Here is a 24352-nt window from a genome sequence, read left to right as displayed (position 1 = left end):
TTAGTTGTGCATTAAATTACTGATCTGATTTGGCCCGTGTAGCGTTTTTCTTTGCAAGTGATGTGGCATGTGCCTATTTGTGGGGCGATGTGTTGTGAGGAGATCTGCATTGGGTTCCTGCTTCGGGGTTGAGTTGCGTGGTACTGTACTGGGCGCGTTTGCCTACTGAGCCCGTGAGGTCAGGGATGGGGGCTGCCAATGTGGCAGTTTGAATGTTGTCATGCTCAGGGGCGGGGGATTGGGTTTTGTGTAACAGATGGCGGTCAGCCAGGTGGACTGGTGGAATGATGTGTTTTCGGAATGTTGCTGGGCACAGGTGCCTGTGTTTGCGTGCGTTTCTTGGTGGGGGACTGTGGTCATGTCCATTGGGATGGCTTCTGTATTCGTGCCATCTGTGCCCTGCAGCTCCCATTGGCACCTCTTGTGTTGCTTTTGTTCGTTGGCATGCATGGGTGCTTTGTACTTTTCAATGGTTGCATTGTGACTTCTTTGCACCTACAGGGAATTGTACTTTGTGGGCAGGGAGCGGTGTACAGGCACTCAGTGGGGCCGTTTACGGTTGATTCGCGATGCCGTACTTCTCGCCATGGCGGAATGGTCCATTCCGCCATGCCTGATGGCGTTAGGTGCATGTCCGCTAGGGTCGGAATTGGCGTACCGTTGCACCATGGTGGTGTTTGCGGTTTGGCATGGCGCGCGCGCGCGTGCTTAGTGCAGTTAGCGTTGGCGTTCACTACGGTGTCGCTAATGGCTTCGTACTTTGCGGTGGCGGGTCATAGTCGCACCGAGCGCTATTCGATGGCGGTATTGCATTTCCGCCATCGTTTTCCCCTTTCCGCCAGGGTCGTAATGAGGGCCAATGTGTTTGGTGGAAAAGAGTGCATTTCTGCTGCTCCCTTCCTCTCTGCCATACAAAAACTCCAGCATTTGTGCCTGCATACATTTTCACCCAGGTGCAAATGCTGGGAATCCCTCTGCAGCCTGCCATTTTTTTGCAACAGCAAAGCAGGTGCACTCCATAGGGATCTATTGTAAACTCTGCCTGCCATGAGTATATGATAGGCAGCATTTACTTCATTTCCACCGCAGAGTGCAAAAGTGCGGGGCAAAAGGCACTGTACACACTTGTATGTCACCTTTTGCCGTGCACTAAAGGCCTTACTGAAGGCTTTTACACCTTCCTTTTTTCCGTAAAGGCCCTAACCATAATGAGCTCCTACATGCATGTCTACACATAACAGTTCCCTGCCGGTGAATTACGCGCTCACCAAAAGGAGCTCCAATGCGATTTGGACTAAATATTACACATTGGGCCTCATTACGACGCAGGCGCTAATGGTGTAACGGCGCCGTAAAGAGCGTCGGCACCGTTAAACCATTAGCGCCTGATTACAAGGTCCCTTTTTGCAGGTGTTAAAATCCAACCCGCTAAGGGACCTTGGAGCTAATTACGGCAACCGTAATTTACGGTGCCATAATTAGCGCCTTCCCCATCCCCATTATGCCCTATGGGGCAAAATGGGAATGGGGAACGGCAAATGGTGAATGGGGAATTACCGCCCCGCCAACCTTGTGATGGGGGCGGTAATTCCGCCATCCACCATGCCGGAGACCGGCATGGACCATGGTGCTAATACCATGGTCCAGCGCCTGGGTCGTAATGAGGCCCATTATAAAATAATCAACTATAATGGAATGCAAAATATACTGCACGGAATAGTAAATGAAAAGGATGTAGAACAATTACTTCCCTCTTTTCACGTATAGTAAATAGAAAGAGGCAGACACACTTACGTTTAGTCTCAGATGCCTCCTGGACTGTTTTCACGTTTAGGTCAATGGGAATATTTTTAGTTTCTGGAAGTAAAAAACAAAAGAAATTATAATTTTTCTTTTGAACAATTCAAATTCAAAATGAAGATAGAGTAGCACAGTCTCCTAATATGTGTAGGTTACACATGCCTGAAGGGAACACAGTAAGTTTGCATGCACTGAATCAAATGATCATCAATGATGAACTAGTGGCAAGCATATACTTCACTATACTTAGAAACACAATACAAACATGCTTATAAAGGCTACATTTACCAGCTTTATCCCAACCCACCACACCTTCGTTAACACAACTAATATTTCCTTTCTCATCTAGTATGCTGGACAACACAAGTCCCTTCTTGCTGTCTTCCTTGGTCCTCCTCAGAGTATAGAAGACATTCAGTAGAGTTAGGGAGTTAGGTGGGAGTTTCTTTGGCCCACACTTGCCAGATGTTATTTTCCCTCAATGTGTATACATACCATCTGCATTCTCTATCAGACTTTTCCATCATTCGTAGGCTTGAACCATGATCATTGTGAATCTCTCCTGGGAGAATGAGACACGCGCATACCCCCTCTCTATGCCCCCTCTCTCTGGTTGATTTTGCTTTGTATTTTCACATTCTTAACACTTTAGGGAATGCACAAAACTATGTCCAAAATTTCTGACCATCAGTCTGGCTTCAGGGCTGCCAGAAGCATGGAAACTGCTCTTCTGAACATCCACGAAGACCTGCTCTCTAACCTTGATTCCAACACGCCCTGTGTCCTCATCTTACTTGATCTCTTGTCTGCCTTCGACACGGTCAACCATGCCATCCTGCTCAACCGTCTCCGTGATAACCTGGCCATCACGGGTCAGGCCCTGGCATGGCTGACTTCTTTTCTCTCTGATCGACCCTCCCAGGTCCAACTCGGGTCCTTCCTCTCCTCCGTCTCTATCTCTACCTGTGGTGTTCCCCAGGGGTCTAACCTCTCTCCCTGGCTGCTCAAACAATACCTGGCACTTCTTGCCTACCGCATTGCCGCCCTCTGCCCCAACTTCCAGTGGGTGTGCAGTGAAAAAGTTGAAAACATTATGTCGAAAGTCATAATGTGGAGAAAAAAAAAATGTTGAAAATTGTTTTGGGGAATGTTTTATTTTTTTATTTATATGTTTCTTTGGGTTCTGCAAGTAAAAAAAAGGGGTAAAACAAAAGAAAAATGACAAAAAAGGGGGGTTGGAGGGAACCCCCCCATCTTGAACAAAAACAAACAAAAATAGGCATTCGAAATTTATTTTTCGACTTTTTTTTTCCGACATTATGGGCACCGGTAAACCCTTACCGCCTTACTACGAGGTCCCTTTGCGGGTTGGAGAATTTAACACCTGCTTTTTGCAGGCGTTAAAAACCAACCCGCAAAGGGACCAGGGAGCTAATTACGGTACCGCAATTTGCGGTGCCGTAATTAGCATCTTCCCCATTCCCATTATGCCCTATGGGGCAAAAATGGGAATGGGGAAGGGCAATGGGGGAAGGGGGAATTACCGCCCCACCAACCTTGGAATAGGGCGGTAATTCCCCTTTCCACCAAGGCGGTGCCGGTATTTTACCGGCATGGACCAAGGTGCTAATAGCACCTTGGTCCACCGCTGTCCGTGTAATGAGGCCCTATGACTTTCGACATAATGTTATTCGATAATATCACTATAAACCCTTCCAGTGCTATGCGGATGATACTCAGCTCATTCTGTGCTGCCAATTATCTCTGCCTGAATGCCAGCAAGACTGAAATTCCCCTCATCGGCACACCCACACCCTCCTTCCCTGACCCTCTCTGCTCGGCCTCTCTTGGCCCTCTCCCTGCTCCTACCTGTGAGGCTAAAAATCTCTGGGTCATCTTCGACTGCACACTCTCCTTCTCTCCTCACATCTCTGATATCTCTAAGAAGTCACACTACCAGCTGCACCTCCTCAGAGGTATCCTACCTTTCCTATCCTTCCCCCCAGAAGCTCACTGTCTCCAGAGCCCTGGTTCTCCCTAAGCTGGACTATTGCAACAGCCTCTTTCTAGATCTGCCTGCTTCTACCTCCGCCCTCTGCAGTTTATCCAGAACCGGACTGCAAGACTTGTCCTTGGCCTCAAGCCCAGGGATCATATCTCTCCAGGACTGAAATCTCTGCACTGGCTCCCAGTGGCTGCAAGCATTAAGTTAAGTTCAAAACCATCTGCATCATCCACAAGGCCTACTGGGGCTAGGGGAATCAATATCTTCAACTCTCTCTTCCTAAATATCTCCATGTTCGAGCTCTTCGCTCATCCACCTCCAACTCCCTCAGGGTCAGTTGCTTCTCTAAGCAAAAAGTTAGTGGTAGATCACTTTCTTCGGCCGGGGCCTCCCTCTGGAACAGCCTCCCTGCCCCCCTGAAACTTGAGGAGAACCATCTCCAGTTCCGGAAGCACCTCAAAACCTTTCTCTTTGCTTCTGCTTTTTCTCCTCCTCTCCCCTGCTGATTTCCTGGTTTATACTGAAACTGCACTGGCTTACATGGCCACCCTCTGATCTCGGGCCCAGGTCCCCCCCCTCCGCCAGTCGCACACCTGCACTGCCCTCCTGGAAACCCCCGCACTGGGGACTGTTCTCTGTATCCCTACAGTCCTACCACTAGCACTTCACACCTGATGCCTGCACTTACCCTTCTCCCTTGCACTTGCCACCTGTAAGCGGATTCAATTCAACACTACAGCTAACTCAATGCCTAGTCTGGGATGCTGAGGGAAACCCTTATTGATATATTTTCATGTCCAGTTCATTTACTCTGGATGACTACCCTTATATAACACCCCTCTCTAGAATCCCCCTGACCCCACTGAGCCAAGAAGTAGGTTTGTTTTGCAAATTTAAAAGGTTTATTTGAAAATTAAACAATATATATCTATCACACTTTTATAGTAAATTAATATTTGATAGCACACTTGTGAGGATGATAGTGATCAACAATGGATAATGTTACAGTGGTACACTCTTTTTGATGGCTTAGACATGATATAGAGAGGATAAAGTAGCTGAGAATGCTTTTATGGCTTCAAGGACAATGCAATGATGAATGAAATGCAGTACAGAAAATAAACTTGATATGACTTCAACAATAGACAATGTAATCACTTTTCTTTGACAATTCACCCCCCCCTCTATGCAAGGTAAAGAGATGGGAGGAAAGCACACAGTTCTCAGGAATGCAATCAAATATAATTCAGTCCCCCCTAGCAAGTTTATAGGAAAACAGGTAGGAGTTTTAAACACAGGCAATATACATTGATGTGGTATGCAAAGAAGTGAAAAATATGCTAAAAAGGCTTTTAATTCCCTATAGGAGGTTCAGGGTGAGTGAGAGATACTTTAAATGAATTCAGGATCACTTTAGCAATGCTCTATGAATGATTGTCAGGTTGCACACAAATTTCAGCAAGGAAAGCAAGGACAAATATTTTTACACGTGGCTGAAATTAAGCAAAATGTCAAATCGCGGCAAATTTAGTCACGTGCGTCGAGCGGAATTACAGAGGCACTATAAGGGTAAGTCGGTTTTAGGTTCATTGGAAAGCCTAGAATCTTAGCTTTAAGATGGCAGTTAAAACTCGATCCTAGCCCAAACGGTTCCGGAGATACGGTCGATTTAGTAAAGGTAGTTTTTCTGATTTAAAATTTTAAAGCTCAGAATGACAGATGACAGTTTTCAGTTTTAAAAATGACAGAATGACATGATTTTAGGAGGCAGGTCTAATAAACTAAAACAGTTTGGATTAGATTATTTTAAACTAAGAGATTGGTTTTGGCACCGTGCTAGCTGGGTACTCACACTAGATTTTGGACAGGAATGCGACTTCGTCACCGATCGGGTCAGGATTGGCTGGACTTCTGCTAGCAGTTCTTCACAGCGATCTGGTCTCTGGCTCTCTCTGGTTCCAGATACAGCACTGCTTTCTGGATACTGCTACAGGTTCTTGCAAAAGTTCTTGGCAAAGAATTCAAACAGCTCACTCGGCTGTTGAATAGTTTGGCTGGTTTTGAGGCCTGCTGAAGAGGATTCAGCTTGTGGATTCAGGCCTCTCTGCTACAAATTCTGGAGTTAATTTCTGGTCTCTGGAGATTGATGGATTTGAAGTCTGGATCTCTGGATGTGAAGTCTGAAGTCTCCCGGCAAAGCGTCCCGCAAGAAAGTGGAAAGTGAATGTCTCTACCTGGGTTTCAATGTTCCTTTTATGTGTTTTGAAAATGGGTGTGTGCCTGGGCCTAGCTAAGCCTGCCCCTCTCACTTATCATTGGCCAAGCTTTCCTCTCTCCCTTGATTGGGGGAAAGAAATGGAGTGTCAGAGTGATGCTGTAGGTTTTATGGTCAGAGGAACCTCCCCTTGTCAAATTGCACACAAATCTATTTCTGACCCAAATACATATTTATCTATGTACCATTTTTCTAATATTATAGGTCCAATTAACATATTTTCTGTAGCACCAAACCATCCGATCCCTGTCTTTGTACGATGTTGTGTCCACTTATGACAGAATTCTCCCCTTTTCATCCAGATAACGACCTCTAAATCTTTCCAGATTTTACACAAATGTGCACCAGAATATGGGTTTCAGATGATAAAGTGTCAGATTTTTAACATGCATACATTTGGAGTAACAACCTTTGTTTCCGCTACTATCCACAAGAACATACCACAGGGTCCTAACACCTCTTAAAATGTGCACAGAAAAATCACAAGAATGATAATGTTATTTATATAATTTTGACAAGTCTGCACTATGAATTATCCATCTTTTTAAAAAATCATGCTCTAGCCCCAAAGGGGTGTGGTTTTCCAAAGCACATGGTGGAATTTCTGGTTTATCCACTTCCTCCAAGCTCAGCTGGCTCTCACAGGCACTGCCCCTCCCAGTTTCTCCCAAGAGGAAGCCATTTTATGACCCCACCAACATAACATTTGCCTGAGTCCAGAACAGGGCTTTGTTCAACTTCCTGCAGTCTGCAGGTACCACTCCCCTAATTCAATCAGAGAGGTGTCATCTCCTTTTGGCAGGGGAAGCAGAATGCAGCCAGGCCTGGGAAGAGTGGCTGAGCAGGTTTCCCTCCTGTCAGGGGTAGTTGCCGGGCAGAATTCACTCTCTTCAGCCAGGCTTCAGCTAAATGTCCCTTTAGTTCCCAGTTTTCTACATTCAAATCCAACTTAGAATTTTTGCACATGCAGCTAGAATGCTGATTCTAAGTTCAAAACTATGACGTTTAAACAATTGCAACCTATGTGACACTCACAAGTAGGTCACTCATTTATTCTAAACATTTCGATTTTAGTGGCTTTAAACCCAAATTCACTTAAACTGCTGACATCCCAGCTATTTTTTATATATACATTAAATAATTACTTCCTTCACGTCATTTCAGAATGTAGTTTTACATTGTATTCGCCTCTTAACAAGTCTTTCATTGGCCTGGTTTGGGTACATTTGTTCGGTTTTACACAAAAGTCTGGTGGTTTTAAAACGCCGCCTTTCTGATAGTGGTGAGCACCAGTATTGCATCCATTTTGACATTAAGAAAATGAATTCCCCACAGTTCTGGGTTGCATTTGGCAATCAGCATTGCCATTCCCAAGGGTTACAGGCTACTGTGTGTGTATCCCAATGGTAGTTTTAGGCAGTGCCCTCCTGTGCTCACAACATAGGCAAAAATGGGTGGCAGCCTATTCTTCATGTTTTCCCTGTGCACTCTCTGGGGGGTTCTGGCCATCATGATGTTTTCAATGCCAGTAATGCACAGTTTTATGGTAGGGCTTGGATGCATGGGTAAAAACATCCCACACACCTGCTGGCCATACTTTACTTTGTTATTTATTCTATTATCCCATGTATTGCACTGTCCCCTTCCCTCTTCCCCTCTGCACTTGCCCTTCCCCCTTCCCATGCACTTGCGCGATCTGAATGACACTTGGCCTAGTATGATCGTTGTCTGTCTTCCCTCTGTTCCCCCTCCCTTGCCTCGTCGCGCCTTGAAACACTTGTGTATAGGCACGTTATCAATGCCATATCATAACATATCATATGTTTTAGCTGATGACATCACAATATTCACCTCCAGACTAAAACCGTAGCACAGCACCTATCTGCAGAATTGTGACTGCATATGGCAGGGCTTCCAGCTTTAAGTGCAAAGTCATTAGGCATCATTCTCAAAGATCTGCACTTGAACAAATGACAAGAGACCCTTGACTATATCATATTTTCCCCTGCATTTTTATAACTCAGTTGACTAAACCTGGAGTAAATCTGGAAATGCCTGCATCTTTTTTTAAAATGCTCATGTGCCAATGTAATTAACAAAGCTTTAGCCAAAAGCATCTCGGAGATGCTCTAGGCATTTATAGTTTTGTTCCAGTTTTAAGGTTTGTAAATCAGATATAAAGTATCCAGTTTAATCGTATGATGCTCATGAACATCTCCAAATTTTCTCTAGTGCAGATGATTGAGTATCTCGGGTCAAGCTTTCGTCCAACCCCTTTGAATAGTGGGCTGTTAACTGTGAAATTCTCCTTCTGAACGTAAGAACAAGGAAGTGCCAACATCTGCCATATTCCCTTCTGGGTTGAATCCGTTTTGTCAAAATGAATATTATCCTGTACTTCCCACATTTTTGCAACCAGGTGCTATATTCGACATTCTTTCTTCTAAAACATACCTATATGTTCATATAATTTTGGTCATCAAAAAGACGGAAGAGATTATACAAGTGTTTACTCCTTGTACCCACCTTAACTATTTGTGTGAGGTGCAAGCATAACAACAATTGCCCATCTTCACAAATTAGTCACATTCACGCTTTTTCAGTTAATTCAAAGCTGATTTGGATTTCTGTGGACAGATTTTTCAGATATCTCCAAATCCATTTCAGAATTATTGGATCCCAGTTCTTCTTATTCAAGGCTTCTTGAGACAACTTCATAGGGGGCTGCTACCAAGCTCTGATCAGTCTTATGCCCACTGTTCCAGACATCATATCTATTAAATGGTCTGATTATTTGAGCCCTGACCTGCCCCTAAAAGACCAGTAGTAGAAGTATAACTACAAAAGTAGCAGAACTCGAACCCCTATGGGGATGAGGCAGATGAGTGTAAGGTGTAACATCTGTGTCAAGGTCGCTGGGGCAGGATGCCCGCCCAGTAGGTGAAAGGTCAAAATAAGGACGACCTCTGCATTCTTTTTATCATTTTCTCTCTTGGGTAGTCACTTGCAACATGTAATATAGTCTTTGTGAATTCAATTATCTTCACTTGTTTGTCTTAACTCTGCTGGAACTCTTACTAACATGTATCCCAACAAATGCTGCTTCACAAGGAACTGGAAACTAGAAAAACATGTGCTGTCATGAAATAATCTGGTAATTTATTCTCAAAGCTTGAGTCCAAAGACTGAAAACCTTTCATCCTCTGGTCTGACAGAATCCTAGGAATTAATAGTTTATTAATGTACTATTATTGTTATTATTATTATTTGTATTATTATTAATATTGTTAGGTGTCCGGTTAAAGGTTCGACTGCAAAGGGTTGAATGACCTTTTGATCGAAAGTAAAAGGACCGAAAAAAAAGATCAACTTTTTAAAAATGTATTTATATATTTTTTAGTTAACATGTAAAAAAAGTTTTTTTATGAAAAGAAAACAGGGGGCTGGGGGGACCCCCCATAAAAAAACTAAAAAAAATAATTAAATAAAATTTGTTCCTTTTTTTCGGTCCTTTCACTGTCGAAAAAAAGGCCTTCGAGCCTTTTGTTTTCAGAACTTTGACCTAGAACCATATTGTTAGACAGAGTTCAACAGCTAAAGAGGTATGCTTGGGAAGAACATGGGCTAAATGGTAGGGGAGCGGGTGAGGAGACCTGTTGGATTTGCGTCCAAGAATATTCATCTCTGTAAGCTATGAAATAGGTATCTTTCACTGTAACCTAATAAGATCAAAATTCATAATAAAATCGCTCATGCAACCAGCTACACAAGCCAGGAAGATTGCAATCCTTAAAGAAACCTTTATAGCCTCTTGCAAGATGAATTCCATAACAGAATAGATACCTGACAGGGCAACTCTCCAGATCAGACAGAATGCAACTGCAAGGTCAGTTGTCTTCTCATTAAGGCTCATTCCTTGTCCAAATAGGAACAACATCTATGAACTAGATGTGTAACCCTTGATGGGATGCACATCCAGCTCCCATGCCCTCCCAAATGATTTAGTCTGCAGAAAATATATGAATGCACGAGAAAGTGAATGTACGCGGCTGCAGGGAGTTGGAACGTGTGAAGTGAAAATAATAACCATAGTTGCTTTGTAGCAGTCTTGAGCATATGCGTAGGCCCAGGTAAAGGACACATGTGATACTGAAGCACAGTAGTTGAAATGTAATGTTCATGGATGTAAATATAGGCTCTGGTCCCCGACGCAAGACATACAGAAGCAATGCTATATTTGAAGTGAGGCCTAGTTTGTTGCAGGCCCTGTTGAATGTAGCAGAATAGCGTGATAACAGGTTTTGAATCATCTTTGCATCCCAGCCCCCAGCAGGGAAATCGAACACAGAGGTCTCCACACATATAATTGTATCAAGATAGGGGCCTGCGAAATCCAAAAGGAATGTGAATGGTCGAGCAAGGGCTAGGCTGCGCCCTTGCTAAAGGACAAACTCATGGCGGCCAGGGTAAAAGTCTTGAGCTCCCCAAAGACCCAGCCCCGATTTAGAGCATTAGGGCCCCACAGAATAATCGCCATCCTGTTTGAACTGCCAGACTCCCATAAAACAGAACACTTAAATCAATCAGAATTTGGCTCAAGCTCTGAGGAGGGGCAGCTGAAAAGGAGGGAGCCTTGAGTGAAGTATCCCGTGATTTGTGGTATGAGGAGCAGGAGGTGATGCCAACAAATTCATTCCCATGATGGGGAGGCATAGTGGGAGCACCTGCATGTCTGGTATCAAGAGAAGCACTCCTTTATTCAAAAAGGGCCTACTTGACCTCAGAGGTATCCACTGAGCTCATGTTAATAACCAGGTGCACATCATGTGACCAGGCCCAGGGGGGAGAGCAACATTCTAGGAAATCTGCCAATCAGGTAGTGGATACCCACGGTGACAAAGTAGAGGACCACGTGTTAGAGGGCAGGGGTAAATTATAATGTGGCCAATTGGCCGGTGGACTATAGTGGACTGGTAGTATGCATATAAGAGGTAGCCAATGATGGTGGGGGATGAGCACTGTATACTGTGTGTGCCATTAGTGACAATGTCTAGCCTTATAATGGCATGTTTTGCTTTAAACTAACAGTAAGCTCCATGTCAGTTGGTTTCTATGAGACCCTCTGTCACCTTTTTCCTTTTTATTTACAAAATAAAATAGTTTTCCTTGCAAAGAGGTGCACCAAAATTGTTTCCTTAGAGGATTGTTTTTTTCCTTTGTCTGGATGTCTGGAGGTCTGCCTTACATCCTTTTCTTCCATTTCTGTATTGATGTGTGCTTATTACGCTTGTGTAAGGTTTATGTACTATAAAGTATTGGAGGTAGTGGTAAATTATGGTGGTAAAATTAAGAGGTATTTAACTTCAAATAGAACAGTTCTGGAATGGCAAAAAAATTGTAAAAATGTTTTGGACTTACTAGTAAAAATCTAAAGTAGTAGTACTCTGTTCATGATATCTTTTGCTGACTGACCTTCCTTTGCAAATTAATGGCTGGCGACATATGTAGCAAATTTGAACAAAGGGGAGCTGATCTCCTCCATTTCGGGGCTTTCTGCTACATTATTTTTCCCAAATTGACTAGTGTTTGCCGTATGCAAATTATATACACAACCTTTGCTCTGCTGCTGGTGTCTTCTCTGGACAGTGCAGGACCCTCCAGTCTTCCTACTTCATGTCAGTCTGACAGTCGCTTCAGGAACCGTGAGCCTGCAGGACCTGCCAGGAAGGTCCGCCTCAGCTGGAGCTTCTTCTCCATTTAAAGGTACTGTGCAAATCCGGTTGTTCGTTTCGTTCAGCCGCAATGAAGGTGTGTGAAACTTTTCGCCAATCCGAGGGGTTGTCCTTCTCTACTCTTTGAACTAACTTTTCTATCAACCAACTTCGTCCGAAACTCTTGGCAAAGACTTAACCGCAAACTACCATGAACTGTGTGATCTTGAGCAAAAGACTTTTGTCCTATTGACTTTGGCCATAAGCCTTTTTGATGTGATTCTATCACTGTAGTTCCTCTTTCTAGATTGACCTGCTTACCTGTTGGTGCTGCTCAATTTTAGTCTAACTTTGTTTTTCCCTCCCTTTTTAAATTGCTGAAGTGCCATTTTGCTCACATTTCTTTTTGAGTTTAACTTGTCCAGAATCTATTGGGAGTGGTGTGGTGTATTAAGAGTGTGATTTTTCAACTGCTTTACTTTAGTGAAATGTTTTAGAACTGATGTGTAAATAAATGTATATTCTTTTACTCAGGAACCTTGAGTCAGTGTTTGAATCAATTGCTGTCCTTTGTGTAACTATTGATACTGCTCACTTACTCTTGAGATAAGTCTGGCTGCTCAGCCATAGCTACCACATTGCTGTGTAGTACAGGCTTGTACCAAAGGTGAATTTTTACTGTCACTTGTAGTCTTAATTGTGTGTGGTGTTCCCAAAGGGTACTGCATATAATTCTGCCTAACAATTATTCCCATAATTATGATGTCTGAGAGGAGGGCAGCATCTTTACACACCCTTCTAAACGCCTATGATAATTTAATGAATTTGAGGCATATGACTGTTAAAACTGCAAAGTCAAGGTTTCCGATATACCAGCTTGACAGAAGGAAACCATGCACCTTTTTCAAAGATTTTAAATTAGATATTGATAATGATTTTGATATTATATGAGTTAGGTTCCCGTTCTAGTTGCTATGCTACTAAAATGAAACAGACTGGTGGGTGTGTTTTGCAATTCTCAAAAAGATGTGGAGGTGGTGCATAGTATCTTAAATTGAGGCTCTATGAACTAAATGTTGAGATATGACCAGATATGCAAGTGGTGTCTGGGCCATATCCTCTCTAACGACCCTTGATGTAGTGGAGTGACAATTTCTATGATCTTTCTTGGCGGTTAAGCCATCTATGTCTAATGAGAGTTTGTATTTACAAACCCAAATTACGCCACTATCAGATATGATATCTTTGATGCCAGCCTTTCTATGGTGCTGAATGTGGCTTAACAAGAAAGCTATTATGAATCTGGAAATCCTGCATGAGGTTTTGAAGGCAGAAAACTCTAAATTAATTGTCTGGCTTAGCGTGGTTAAAAGCCTGTTTTCTTGTGCAGGTATTCCTGAATAGCTTTTAAAACCCCATTTTATAACTTCAGAGGTTAACGGTATATTGAAAAGGACCTTTTATAAAAATCAATCTCTTTTCCTTTCTTATTTCTTTCCCTATGAAAATATCAGTAAGGTCTTTTCTCTCAAATTCCAATCTAAAAAATGATAACATGATTTTACAAATTATAACATATATTTTTCAAATCCCTTGGTTAGACGGTGCATTACTCTTTTTCATATGAATCAATTACTTTTGGTAGCAAATGTAGTGACATGGCACCAATTGGTTCCACATTTCGTTCTTGTAATTGTCTGAGAGTAGACTCATAACCGTGGTTATTGTGAATCCCTTCTCTTATAATATGTATGTGCTCATGGGATTTGCAATGGCAACATGCCAAGTTAACCTGGTCTTGACTTCCCAAATCCACTGAATTTCAAGGGTTATGTTGCGTTAAATCTGCAAAACTTGACTGCACCTTGACTATGGTCTTTTCAGTGAATTTCAAGGGTTTTAGTATAGTATAGCTTTTTATACAGGCCACTAGCCGTAACCTTCGCCCATGTCCAGTGGCAATGGCCTTTAGCCGTGTCCACTGTACATGTTCCCCCAATATTCCCTCACTACATGGCCACACCCTGTACATGTCTTTTGGGGCCTCTCACCAGGGCTTTGGCCATGGCCACTATACATGTCTTTCGTACCCACTAACCTTTGACCGTGCCCACTGCATATTTTAAAACACTACAAAACCACTAATCATGGCCTTCGTCATATGTTTCTTTTGGTCCCAGTAGGCTTCGGCCGTGTCCACTGTACATGTTCCCCCTAATATATTTCTTTTGAATCCATCTTTTTTGGGCCCACTCGCTAGGACCGAAGCACAGTATATTTTAAAACACTACTAGGTCAATAGCCATGGCCTTCGGCCGTGTTCATTGTACATGTTCCCACAATATGTTCCTTTGGAATACATGTCTTTCGGGTCCACTAGCTAGGGCCGGAGCACTGTATATTTTAAAACACTACCAGTGCACTAGCCATGGCCTTCCGCCATGTCCATTGTACCTGTTCCCCCAATATATTTGAGCCAATAGGTGGCCACGGACTTCGACCGTGGCAACTGTACATATTTTACGGACCAATTAGCCAAGGCCTTTGGCCTGGCTAGTGAGCACGGCCTTCGTGCTCACTGGACAGGGCCATATTGCACACCTTGACATGTTGCCCCAAAAGCGTTACAGCACACCCCACTGTAGCTATAAAATGTCACTTTTTTCTATTCATCTCATTTTTTTTTTAACTCTATCCTTTTACAAGAAAAGTTTTTTTCCAATAACCTCATTTATATTTGTAATGTACTACAAATAACCCTGAATTTTGGAACATATTTGCCTCCCCTAGTTGGTAATTGGCCTCATCCCAAGATAAAAGATGAAGGCCAAGGAACATTACCATATGATAATTGTATTTGTTTATTTATTTATAAATCACACCCACTGGACCGAAGATGTAAAGGCACTATAGCAACAAAACCAAAGTTGATTCGATCAACAAAGCCTGAAGGGAGAACCCATTCACATTCTATTATGCAAAAAACATTGTCATTTAAAAGGTTAGGTTTTCAGTTTTCATTTAAACTCTTCCTGACATTGGATGCCTATTAGATCAGGCGGCAAGGCTTTCCAAGTGGCAGGAGCAGCTGCAAAAAGCGCTTCTCTGCTTACACTCTTTAGGTTAGTTCTTGGAATACATAACAGGTTCAGGTCATTCGATCTTAATGTTCTCTGATTGGGCCTCTTCACCAGCCTTTCCATTCGATATTCAGGATTTCTTCTGGCGAGGCATGTACGAGTAATCGTCAGTAACCAAAAAGAAATCCTAGACTCAATAGGTGACCAGTGCAGGTCTTTCCTGGCCTGGGATACATGATCATTTCTCTTCAGACCCTCCCCCACCCTCACTGCATTATTCTGATTCACTTGTAGTTTCATTTACTGATACCCACAAGCAAACTGCTGCAGTAATATATTTTCAAGCTTATAATGGCCCTAGTCACAGTACCGCAGTTCTGTTTTGACAGAAATGTACAAATCTGCTAAACTGATCTGGACGTAAGGATGTTTACCTGAGCACCCATACTCATTGTCAGGATTGAGGCTGGTGGGGGCTCTGGCAGTGTGGTGGGTGCCCTAATGGTGCGTAGGATTCGTCCCACATTATTCTCCAGGCGTGTCCTTCATCCCTTTTTTAGGAAACAGCCTCCGGGATGAAGGACAGCCCAAGAACTACATTTCCCAGCAGGCCGTGCGTTACATAGGCTTGCTGGGATGGAGTCAGCCACGCCCGCGCGAGTACGCATGCACGAACCGCGCCCAAAGCCCCACGCTTGCGATTCCGGCCAGCATGGAGGAAGGACGTGTAGAGCCAGAGCTCCTGACGGCAAGCCTATGCGGGGCACCCAGCCACCTGTTAGCCACCCCAGGCCCCGCGTGACAGAAAAGATAAGTGCTGAACCAAGCGCGCACGTTCCGGCAGTATTCTTATGACGGTTTTGTTAGAGGAAGTCGCGTTTGGATTTCCGAACTGGAACCGTGCCCGAAGCGGTTTAGGAATGCATGGCGCTCCGTCCAATAACCCAGCATGAGACACCATTAACACGCGATTGTTCTCTTAGACGAAGCATGCTTCCTGCATGTGTTTAGACTTGAAAAGACGGTATAGCAGAATTGCTAACTCCGAACAATTAACCCTAAAACAGCGACTCCGTTTATGTGTGCGCTTCCATTCTGACTTATTTCTTGCCTCTTGCAGCGCATGTGTGGTACAGAACGCCATAGGGGTCTAGCAGCACGAAGAGACCAGAAGACTACACAGCAGTGCCGAAGCTAAGTGCAACCTACATTGTTTATTTTAGGGCACGTTTAGAAACTGGGTATAGTGTATTCCATTTTGTATGATGTTAATGCAGACAGTGCTTCCCTTCTGTATGATGTTAATGCAGACAGTACTTTCCTCCATGAAGTAATGTGGGGATAGTGATTGAATAACAAGCACAGTAACTGGTTGAGGGTTCCAGTACAAAGGCCTAACTTCTCTGGCATAACAGTGTGCATAGCTGAATGTAAACTGAACACAGTAACTGGTCTGGGGCTCCAGTACAAAGGCCCATTTCATCTGGCATAAGTAAGATTGCAAGTGAATGCAAGAAAGCGCCAGGGCGGAGAACTCCAGATACAGGAGTCGGAGCTGAGGAGCATGTTACCCTGTTCTTCCCCATCCCTATCCATAACTTCTCCCTTTCCCTCTTCCCGGTGTTCCTAAACAACCTCTACCCATCCAATCAACGGACCCCAACCCTCTTTCCCCCTAGGGTCAAGGTGGCCTGTGTTAATTGCTCCCAGGTACCAAGACCCGACGGGGAGGGAGGTGTTCTAGCCGCGTTTGTGCTGCCTCTGCGTTGAGAAGAAGGAAGTCTGACAGAATAGCAAGCCCAAGTATTCATCAGACGCCTAGGCAGCACAACCATGGCAGACGCAGTAGCCCTAGTCCAAGAACTCAAGGCCGAGTTGATAGCAACTAGGCAGGATTATCAGAATCTGGCGGGTCAGGTGCATACCCTTACTATCCAACAACAAGCCCAAGCCACTCCACTACCAAGGGCACCTCCGCCAACCCCGGTTCAGGTACAGGTAGCTACAGAACCTCAACTGCCTCTAGCAGCGCCTGAAAGGTATCATAGTGACCCTCAAACCTTTAACCAATTCATTATGCAATGTCAATTGCATTTCCTAACCAAGCCGGCAGTGTTTCGTACAGCACAGTCCCGTACAGCCTTTGTGATCTCATATCTGAGTGGGGATACAGCTTCTTGGGCCACACCCCTAGTTCGAAAGGATGACGCTCTGCTTTATAGTTGGGACACTTTCCTAGAGGAGTTCGGCAAAATCTTCAATAGGCGAGCTGCAACCTTAATTAAGGACAGGGAACTATTGACTCTAAGACAAGGGAGCAGAGACTTGGTTTCTTATGTAACAGCGTTTAACCGGTTGGTCATGGAAACCGACTGGCCACAGGAAAAAAGAATGGCTCTGTTCTATCAGGGTCTACGTGAGGACTTAAAGGACCTTGTGGCTCAAGTAGATCCCCAACCAGATGAATGTTCCACTATGATCGACCTAGTACTCAGGCTGGATCAAAGACAGAGTGAGCGGTGGCAGGACAGGCAAAAATGGGACAATAAGCCAATTGTGAGGTTGGACCAGCAAAAACTAACCAGAGCAGTGGAGAAGGGAACAGAGGAACCCATGCAAATCGGCTCGGTGCGAGGCCCACTGAGCAAGGAGGAGAAAGACAAAAGGCGTAGAGACAAATTATGTCTATATTGTGGAAAAGCAGGGCACTTCGTGCAGGAATGTCCTACCAAGCCAGTTAAAGGAGGGCCTTCGGGAAACGAGAAAGTTCGCCCATGAGGGTGGTAGGAGCGAGCGGAGCAGAAAACACCCCACAGATTTTGGCAAATGTGCACACTACCCAAGAAGCCCATATCACAGTAATCGGATATTTGCACTGGCAAGAGGAACGGGTACCCGTTACTCTGATGGTTCATTCGGGCACCACAGGTAACTTCGTGGATGTCCAATTAGCTCGGAAAATGGGTCTTCCGTTACGTGCTAAGACTCTACTAGAAGAAGTGAAGTCCGTGGACGGGTCCCCATTAGTCTCAGGGCCAGTGACTCAGCAAACTGAACCGTTGCATCTGAAAATAGGTACCACACACCAGGAAATAATTAGCTTCGATGTCATAGCGGCCCCTCAATTCGAGTTCATCCTGGGATTGACCTGGCTGCGACTTCACAATCCACAGGTGGACTGGAAGGCCGGTTCAGTTACTTTTAATTCCGTCTTTTGTCAAGAACATTGTTCAGTGTCCGTCTCGCAGTACGTCGCAGGAAGTGCACTTCCAGAACTACCTCAGGTATATCAAGATTTTCGGGATGTTTTTAGCAAGGCCGCCGCCGAAACCCTACCATCACATCGGCCGTTTGACTGCCGGATTGATTTGGAAGCAGGGGCAGTACTTCCTTGTAGTAGGATATATGTCCTCACTAAAGCAGAAAACCAATACCTGAAAGATTACATAGAAACAAATCTGGCAAACAGGTTTATCGACACTCTACGTCACCAGTCTCCTCCCCATTATTCTTCGTGCCCAAAAAGACCGGAGACCTCAGAACATGTATAGACTACAGGGCGATCAACAAAATTACCATCAAGAACCGCTATCCCTTGCCCTTGATACCGGTGTTGTTGGACCAGGTGCGCGGGTCGACAATATACACCAAATTGGACCTTCGTGGGGCCTATCATCTGGTAAGGGTACGCAACGGTGATGAGTGGTATACGGCATTCTGGCCGAAATGTGGCCTGTATGAATATCAGGTTATGCCATTCGGCCTATGCAATGCCCCAGCAGCTTTCCAGCACTTTCTGGATGAAGTACTCTGCGGGTACCTGGACGTGTTCGCATTGGTCTACATCGATGACATCTTGATTTATTCCTAAAACTTGGAGGACCACCAAAAACATGTCCGGGCAGTTCTACAGAGGCTTCGGGAGCATAAACTATTCGCCAAACTCGAGAAGTGTGAGTTCCATCAATCCACTGTGGAGTTTCTAGGGTTCATTCTGTCACCTCAAGGAGTCACCAATAGACAGGAAAAAAGTACAATCCATCCTGGATTGGCCCTCACCAAAATCGGTAAAAGACATTCAAACTGTCCTTGGCTTCGCCAATTTTTATCGTCGCTTCATAGACGGATTTGCTAAGAAGGTACAGCCCATGACTAGACTGTTACGGAAGGGGGTAACCTTTTCCTGGGACGAAGCGGCTGAGGCAGGCTTTCAGGCTCTAAAAAAGGCTTTTGTTACCGCCCCGGTGCTAATGCATCCTGATCCAACCAAACCGTACATTGTTGAGACGGACGCCTCCAGTTATGCTGTGGGGGCCATTCTTTCGCAACGAACAGAAAATGGACAATTACACCCAGTTGCCTACTACTCCCAGATGCTATTACCCGCAGAACAAAACTATGCCATAGCTGACAAGGAACTGTTGGCCATAAAGACAGCATTCGACGAATGGCGACATTACCTTATGGGGGCTCGACATACTATAACCATTTTTACTGACCATCGAAACTTGCAGTTCTTGAAATCAGCAAAAGCTGTCAGTCCCAGGCAGCTAAGATGGGCCACGCAGTTCTCCGAATATGATTTTGTAGTCACCTATCGCCCAGGAGTTGAAAATCGAAAAGCAGACATTCTATCAAGGTATCCGGAACCAGAGCCCGATCAATCCACCACGAGAGTAGAAGAGCCTAAGCCAATGGTTGATCCCAGTCGTGTAATCGAGAGTGTAGCTGTGGATGCAGTCTTCGATACTGTAAGAAAGGCGATGTCTGCACAACAATTAGTCCAATGGGCTAGCCAGAATAAAAACCAGACTATTAAGGAAGGATTGCCCTTTTTTAAATCAGCCTTGTATTTACCCACGACGCCCCTGTGTCAACAAGCCATAAAATGGTGTCATCATTCAATATTCTCAGGTCACCCGGGAAAGCAAAAACAATTGAGTTAATAAAACGCCACTTTTGGTGGCCATCCATACTGAAAGATGTTCATATATATGTGACTCAGTGCGAAACTTGCCTCAGAAACAAATCAGATCATCAACGACCATCAGGAACTCTACAACCCTTACCAACGCCTCCTGCTCCTTGGCACTCCGTGTCTATGGACCTAATTGTGGATCTACCGCTAAGCCGAGGGTTTAACACTATTTATATAGTAGTGGATTATCTAACCAAAATGGCTCACTTTATTCCATGCACCGGAACCCCATCAGCCAGTACTCTGGCAAACTTGTTTTTGCAGCATGTCATCCGCCTGCATGGCTTACCGCACATTGTCGTCTCTGATCTTGGACCACAGTTCACATCAAGATTTTGGCAGGCCTTCTGTAGGTCTGTAGGTATGGACATACGACTCTCCACCGCTTACCACCCAGAAACAGACGGGCAAACGGAGAGGTTGAATCAAACTCTCGAACAATACCTCCGGTGCCTTACTCTTGGTATAGAAGATAATTGGGCGGACGTTATTTGGTTAGCTGAAATAGCGTATAATAACGCGATTCATACATCAACTAAGACAACTCCCTTCTACAGTAACTATGGGTATCATCCCCGTTTTCAGCCCGCCCTTTTAGGAAACATACCAGAAGTACCAGCGGCAGCCGAGAAGAAAAAACATCTCGAGGAAATATGGCATTCGATACAGGATAACTTGAGAGCAGCGAAAAAAGCTTATAAACACCAAGCAGATAAAGGACGGCGGCCAGGTCCACAATACCAAGTAGGGGACAGGGTGTGGATGTCCACTCGTCACCTCCAGCTACAGGGATCACGAAAGTTCATGCCCCGGTTTATCGGCCCGTTCCCTATACAAGCATTGGTGGGGCCAGTGGCTGTAAGATTGACTTTACCAGCACACATGAAAGTACATCCAGTGTTCCACATAGCTCTACTCAAACCAGCCCCGTCCACTTCCAGGACCAAGAAACCTCCTCCTATTCTAGTTGATATGCACCCCGAGTTTGAGGTCCAAAAAATTCTTGATTCCCGTTATACCCGGAGTAAACTCTTTTACTTAGTAGATTGGAAGGGGTATGGCCCGGAGGATAGGTCCTGGGAGCCCGCTGAAAACATCCATGCTCCTCAGCTCCTTCGCCTTTTTCATTTGTCAAATCCATTTAAGCATGGGCCTGACTGTGGGAGGGGGAGTACTGTCAGGAATGAGGCTGGTGGGGGCTCTGGCAGTGTGGTGGGTGCCTTAATGGTGCGTAGGATTCGTCCCACATTATTCTCCAGGAGTGTCCTTCATCCCTTTTTTAGGAAACAGCCTCCGGGATGAAGGACAGCCCAAGAACTACATTTCCCAGCAGGCCGTTCGTTACATAGGCTTGCTGGGATGGAGTCAGCCACGCCCGCGCGAGTACGCATGCACGAACCGCGCCCAAAGCCCCACGCTTGCGATTCCGGCCAGCAGAGAGGAAGGACGTGTAGAGCCAGAGCTCCTGACGGCAAGCCTACGCGGGGCACCCTGCCACCTGTTAGCCACCCCAGGCCCCGCGTGACAGAAAAGATAAGTGCTGAACCAAGCGCGCACGTTCCGGCAGTATTCTTATGACGGTTTTGTTAGAGGAAGTCGCTTTTGGATTTCCGAACTGGGACCGCGCCCGAAGCGGTTTAGGAATGCATGGCGCTCCGTCCAATAACCCAGCATGAGACACCATTAACACGCGATTGTGCTCTTAGACGAAGCATGCTTCCTGCATGTGTTTAGACTTGAAAAGACCGTATAGCAGAATTGCTAACTCAGAACAATTAACCCTAAAACAGCAACTCCGCTTATGTGTGCGCTTCCATTCTGACATTTCTTGCCTCTTGCAGCGCATGTGAGGTACAGAACGCCATAGGGGTCTAGCAGCACGAAGAGACCAGAAGACTACACAGCAGTGCCGAAGCTAAGTGCAACCTACATTGTTTATTTTAGGGCACGTTTAGAAACTGGGTATAGTGTATTCCATTCTGTATGATGTTAATGCAGACAGTGCTTCCATTCTGTATGATGTTAATGCAGACAGTACTTTCCTCCATGAAGTAATGTGGGGATAGTGATTGAATAACAAGTACAGTAACTGGTTGAGGGCTCCAGTACAAAGGCCTAACTTCTCTGGCATAACAGTGTGCATAGCTGAATGTAAACTGAACACAGTAACTGGTCTGGGGCTCCAGTACAAAGGCCCATTTCATCTGGCATAAGTAAGATTGCAAGTGAATGCAAGAAAGCGCCAGGGCGGAGAACTCTAGATACAGGAGCCGGAGCTGAGGAGCATGTTACCCTGTTCTTCCCCATCCCCATCCATAACCTCTCCCTTTCCCTCTTCCCGGTGTTCCTAAATAACCTCTACCCATCCAATCAACGGACCCTAACCCTCTTTCCCCCTAGGGTCAAGGTGGCCTGTGTTAATTGCTCCCAGGTACCAAGACCCGACGGGGAGGGAGGTGTTCTAGCCGCGTTTGTGCTGCCTCTGCATTGAGAAGAAGGACGTCTGACACTCATGGTCGGATCAAGGAATGCACCTGGGGTTTTAACCTTGTCTTGCATGTTCATTTTACAGTAGGTCACTGCACATATTTTTTGTTATTGGGTGGCTTGTGTTGTAGTTAGGCAATGATTAATGTAAAAAAACAATGAAACACAAGCTACCCCTGTCTCCTGTGCGTTTTCACAATCTATGTCCACTGCTTTTTGACAGATCCTGGATACTTTGGCATCCTGAACGATCAGAAATAGGTACATGAAGAGAGACTACACAACTTTATTGTGAGGTCTCACACAGGAGACGGACTTGACGATTCTGTGAACATCCTTTTCACGACACTAGACATCATTGTGCATAAAGAGCAAATATGCGTGGCTCCATTGAAAGGAACCCCTACTTTCTACTGAAATAAGGAAGAAATAAGGGTTAGAAGATCTATGAACCACAAGAAATCAATATCAGCATCTGTCCTGAGGAAGGCCTCGGGAAAAACCTTTTGTAGGACGGGTTTATTCCACGGAAATAGTCCGAAACGCGTCGACACTACATCCCTAAGACACATTGTCTTTAAAGAACAACCAATCTGCATCTAGTATATTTGTGCTATAAAGTCTAACTGAAAACAAATGCAAAAGTATAATCAAATGAAACACCAAGGAAATGAGGTTGCATATAAAACCCCTGTAATGTACTTCTCATAATTTGTAATGTGATGTTTTTTGTATGTTTTGTGTATGAATTGCCGAAATGAAGAGATTGCTCACTATAAAAAATAAATTATTGAGCATGTCTTACTTGACGTAAACACTTAAATCCTAAGCCTGGGTGTTTTACATTGTTTGCAGAATGATATAATCATTCATCTGTCAAAAAGCATTGGACGTAGATTGTGAAAACTCACAGGATACAGGGGTAGCTTGTGTTAATTTTACAGCCAGCTATCACAAAACATTGATGTTCCAGGCTCATAGCCTGCCCACGTTGCCAATGCCAATGATCATAACCTCCATCTTGTCATCATTGAGGGCAAGACCATTCTCCACCATCCAAGACTTAATTAACGAGTACACTCTATTTATGTTCTCCAGATCTGCTTCATACACCCCTGTCACCCCTGAACATCACTCTCTTGTCTTCTAGCAGTTGGAGTAGTGGGAGGGTACAAGAGTTATAAAAGGATGGAGACAGGCATAAGCCTTGTGGGACACCATACTGAATCTGTATGGGATCTCCTGCTGTAGTACCACAGAAGACTTTTGCTGTGCGATTTTCCAGAAAAGGATTAACCCAGACCACTGCTGAGGTAGAAAACGTAGCCTGTGGAAGTCTCTCAACCAGCAAGGCATGGCCTACCAAGTTGAATGCTGCAGACAAGTCCAGCAGCAGTAGTAGTACACAATGCCCATTATACATTTACTGAAGTGTCCTTGATTTCAGATCCAGAAGGGCTGACTCTGTGCCGGCCTAAAACCAGATTGCCCTTTATTCATTTGAACGATCTTCTAAAACTTGCATATTTACCACCAGATCAAGAATGTTTAGCAGGAACGGTACATTGGTGATTGCCCAATAACTCAACGGATTCAGAGGATCAAGGCCGTTTTGTTTTAGCAAAGGAGTAATCCAGGCATTCTTGATACCCACTGGAACCTGGCCCTTCCCAACCAAGAGATTAACAAATTTAGTAATAGCTGGTATCAAACAAGCTTCAATTGCAACTGCTGGACAAGCATCACCTTGACAATTAATGGGCTTAGGCTTCATGATGATGTCTATCATTTGAGGCTTAAGGCCTGATTCATGGAACGTTTTCCTATGGGATTGCACCATTATAAAACACTTCCATGAATCAGGCTCTAAATTACTTGTTTGAAATTAAAGACTACCTTTCCCTCCTCCTGAGTTACAGCTACCAAATTATCAGGTGCCTCCACTCTCTCTTTGGAGGGCATTATCATGCTATATTTAACCTTGATCTTCTCTTTGATTGTGCTCAACCTATTAAA

General features: G+C 44.6%; 1 protein-coding gene across 5 annotated transcripts in view; it reads right to left on the bottom strand.

Annotated features, from left to right (window-relative positions):
- VIT (vitrin) overlaps positions 1-24352 on the bottom strand; it is a 2362557-nt gene that overhangs the window by 442384 nt on the left and 1895821 nt on the right. For all 5 annotated transcript variants that reach the window (XM_069607358.1, XM_069607362.1, XM_069607360.1 and 2 more), the window contains one exon: positions 1795-1857. In XM_069607358.1, the coding sequence (XP_069463459.1) occupies positions 1795-1857 (63 nt within the window). The remainder of the gene's footprint in view (positions 1-1794; positions 1858-24352) is intronic.

The sequence above is a fragment of the Ambystoma mexicanum genome, chromosome 4q (assembly GCF_040938575.1).
Source record: "Ambystoma mexicanum isolate Mex_15411 chromosome 4q, UKY_AmexF1_1, whole genome shotgun sequence".
NCBI lineage: Eukaryota > Metazoa > Chordata > Amphibia > Caudata > Ambystomatidae > Ambystoma > Ambystoma mexicanum.
The sequence above is the reverse complement of the archived record's forward strand: the minus strand, read 5'-3'. Positions and strand labels throughout refer to the sequence as shown.